General features: G+C 33.7%; 1 protein-coding gene across 1 annotated transcript in view; it reads left to right on the top strand.

The window, feature by feature from the left end:
• The window catches only part of LOC118745230, a 6,556-nt gene extending 3,077 nt beyond the window's left edge, over window positions 1-3,479 (top strand). The window contains exons 4-5 of the mRNA XM_036478755.1: window positions 20-405; window positions 3,402-3,479. Of these exons, the coding sequence (XP_036334648.1) occupies window positions 20-405; window positions 3,402-3,479 (464 nt within the window). The remainder of the gene's footprint in view (window positions 1-19; window positions 406-3,401) is intronic.
• The last annotated feature ends 356 nt before the right edge of the window (window positions 3,480-3,835 follow it).

Here is a 3,835-nt window from a genome sequence, read left to right as displayed (position 1 = left end):
GTACAATATGTACGCACAGGCGACATCAATTTCTATCGCATAATGCCGAACTACTTCTTCGGTTCGACCAGCATGCGTTACCTGCGGATACGGCCGTTAAGCCCAATATCTTTCATTGTCTGCAGCTCCCGCACAAATGTCTTGCCGTACCGCCAAGACGGCGGGGATCAGCCGAAACAGGGATGTGGTCAAACTGCTGCCACTAATGGCTATGCTTTGGACTTAAGTGAACTTTGCATTGGCTACACATACATCACCGATTGCCCACCACTGTATGTGTCCGTACAAGCTCAGCAATTCGTCGGTAGCAATGAATTGTCCTGCACCGATCCTGCTTGTCAGTGGCCCGATGAAGCACAATTTCTCATTTACGTGAATTATTTAGTTTGTAATAAGGCAAGGAAGGTAATGGCGACACCAAAAGCAGCGACATTCGTTTTTGTCATTATGATAGCCCTAAATTTTCGTATGTACAAATAAACGTAGATCTGATCTCGAATTAGTTTTTAGTCATAAGAAAGATTTCAAACGACTGGAATAAGAATAAATAAAACAAGTAAGGACAGTATTGTTTTGTGCCATTTATTATGAACTTGTCTTAATAGTCAGAATTAGTCCGGAAAATATGTATGTTGTACTTAAGATATTATAAGTGCGTGTACGAGAATTACGGTTGCCAGACGTACTGATTTTATCAGTACAGTACTGATTTTTCAAAATTTGTACTGATTTGTACTGAATTTTCTATTCAAACTAAATACTTTAGTATTTTCTTAAGGTTTTTACAGAACGTTGGAACTTCCTTAAACTGTACTGTTAAAAATAAGAAGAAAATAATTTAATTATAGTTGACATGTTTTAGATAATGTTTGATATGCCCAAGAAATTAATACAACGAAAAGATCAATCGTTTTATGGGCATATCGCCGGGTCGTTACGTACCAGTTGCGATCATATTATAGAGCTTAAATTTTTTAAAAAGAAAGCTTCAATTTTTCTCGATTGTTTTTAATTATCTCGAAAATAACTTTCAGTTTAATAACAATACATTTCAATATTCGAATGGCTTTTGCCTATAACTTAAAACTCCTTTTTCTCGATTTACTGACTCTGTAAAAGAGTTTTGCATACCATGCATAGAGTTAGACACTCTTTTTAGCGAATTCTTAGACTTTCACAGTTTTTGCATAGTTGAACAATTATTTAAGCCATGAGGAAATATAGTTGAACTCCTTAAAAAGTGGTTCTTTTTTACAGTATGAGAGGATCTTAAGAATAAAGTTTGTTTCCTGGCGCAAAGAGAGAAACCGGCTTCTAATTAAAATTTTTCAAAGTGAACTTCAAATTAAAAGTAATTTTAAAATGAAATGTATAGATTTCTTTGACTATTTAAACACTGAAAATGGAAATGATCTCATTATTGCTATTCAAAAATGTCATAAATATAAAATAATTGATTGGCTCCTGTGTACGGTGATGTGTACACTCATATTAAAACGAATAACATTTTTATATTTTATGAACTACTTGTGAAGCTGTATGTCGTTTTTATTTAAAATATTTTTTTTTTATAAAAAAAAGGTATTTTTTCCTTTTAAATGTTTTTTGTCAGATTTATACATACGAAGCACCATACGAAGTATACAAATTGCATATCAGAAGAAAGCGGGTTTAATCACGTTTGTGACGATATTATATTATTTTTTTAATCAGATCAAACTTGTTTGAAATATAAGATTTTTAATTTTTCGAAGACCCGACCTTTGACCCCTTATAGCACCTGTAACATAGAAAAAGTTATATATCGTTTAAATAAGAGAAAAGTGCGTACCACGACTATGTTTTTACTTTTTTTAGTAGTTTACATACAGTAATTTAAAATAATTTTTTACCAAAGGTCCAATTTCGAACTTCGAACGGAGAAATTACTTACCTATGACTCAATCTTTAAAAAAAAAAATTGGTTTGGTCCAATATCCAGAAAAAAGATTGATTGATTGTGATTGAAGTCACAAATATAAAATAAATTATTGGCTCCTGTGCATAATGATGTGTACACTCATTTTAAAATAAATAACACTTTTATTTTTTATGAACTATATTTTATTTATACACCAAAATATTGTTAAAAACAAGAACTCGGGCGTTTTAAATTATTTTCTGTTACTTACATTCATAATTTTGCTTTGAATAAAAACGTACTGAAAAGTACTGATTTTTTTAGCATGAAAAAGTGGAATGTACTGATTTTCGCATAAAAAATCTGGCAACGCTAACGAGAACGACTGACTATTTCTGGCAAGTTCGGACTCGTGAAACGTGGAACACAACTTATACATGCTTATGATACTTTTTCATTGATCTATTGCTTCTTTTTTCTGGTACTTACAAATATTGGACCAAAGTTATATGCAGTGCGTGCTCGATAATGTGAACTAATTAAAACAACGGGTCCGTTTGCGAACTTGTGCTCCTTTGCGAATGTCAAACTTAAGGCAAAAAATATCCCCACTTTTTCCAATTATGCATTTTAAAATGGATATTTACATTTTATGAAACAAAATTTAATGAATTTATTAAAGAAAGAACGGAATACAGAAGTGCACTTATTAAAAAAAAATGTTAAGTGTTCACTTTGAACTAAAATTCTTTCAGTAAAATTCGCCTTAGGTTATGTTAATGTGGCTGCCCTCGCAGAGCTCGCAACACACGTGGGCTGGAAAAGCCCAGGTTTGATACCACTGGCCGAAGCCATTTGTTCCTTTCACTTAACAATCTTGAAAATACTTTTTTGGAGAATTGGTTGCGGGTGTTGGCCATGGAGCGGTCTTGCCAAGTAAGAGCTATGGATCGCCTTACATCAATCTTTGGCCAAATTTTTGCTTTTCGACGAGTACAGCCTTTAGATTGACTTAGAATTGACTTCAGATATTAGCGTCCCTCTCCTCGACAACTCGTCGTCTGGGCAGTTGCCCGGAATGCCCTTATGTCCCGGGACCCATAAAACAGTCAAGGAGCAATTTGATACCAGCAATTTCTCGTTTGTCTATTTAATGTTTATTACTTTTTGTAAAAGCCTAGCTCATTATATAACTAACATTTTAAATTTTTTACAAAAATTTTAAAATTTCAACAATCTGCCCAAAATTTCCGACTTTAATCAGCGATACTGCGTATTTTCACCGAACTCAACACTGCAGGTTTTCCGCTTAGTGGTTTATGTCACCTTAATTTTCCTACAGCAGATGTCACCCTGCTCAGCACAAGTTATTTCATTCACAGGCCAGATGTAACTACTTTGATTAAAAATTGTGGATTGCAAAAAACTAGTGATGCATAGATGTCGCCATGAGAATGTCGTACTAAAATATAACAATTCTGTTGCACAAAATTTTCAACAGATGGCGCGCACGCACGGATATAAAACCAGTGATGGGGAAATGAAGATGAAATCACAAGGATACCGCGCGCCGCAGTAAATTCCTCTGAGCAAGCGAACCGCATCCCTAGTCCTGAAAGAAAAAAATGTGAGCAGCCCCAAAAAGTTTACTTACGTCCCGCCCATAGTTTGTTTTAAATATATGAAATATTTTATTTCCCAAGCTTCAAACACTTCATTTAAAAAGAAAAAAACTGGCATACTTTGTTTCTTATTTTTATGCAAACTTATAGTAGAACCCAAGGTACATTGAACAGGTAGTATCAGTAGAGCAGCTGATTTGATTTATTTTCAAATTATTTGGTCTCGAAAATGTCAAATATTTTTAATTTTTTCTCACAAAAATTCTGAATTATGTTATGGGTTACTGTTCGCCGCACAAAATATAAATACTTT

Source organism: Rhagoletis pomonella, unplaced genomic scaffold (genome assembly GCF_013731165.1).
Source record: "Rhagoletis pomonella isolate Grant_MI unplaced genomic scaffold, Rhpom_1.0 Rhpom_scaffold_00008, whole genome shotgun sequence".
In the NCBI taxonomy this organism is placed as follows: Eukaryota; Metazoa; Arthropoda; class Insecta; order Diptera; family Tephritidae; genus Rhagoletis; species Rhagoletis pomonella.
This window is presented reverse-complemented; position numbering and strand designations above follow the sequence as displayed.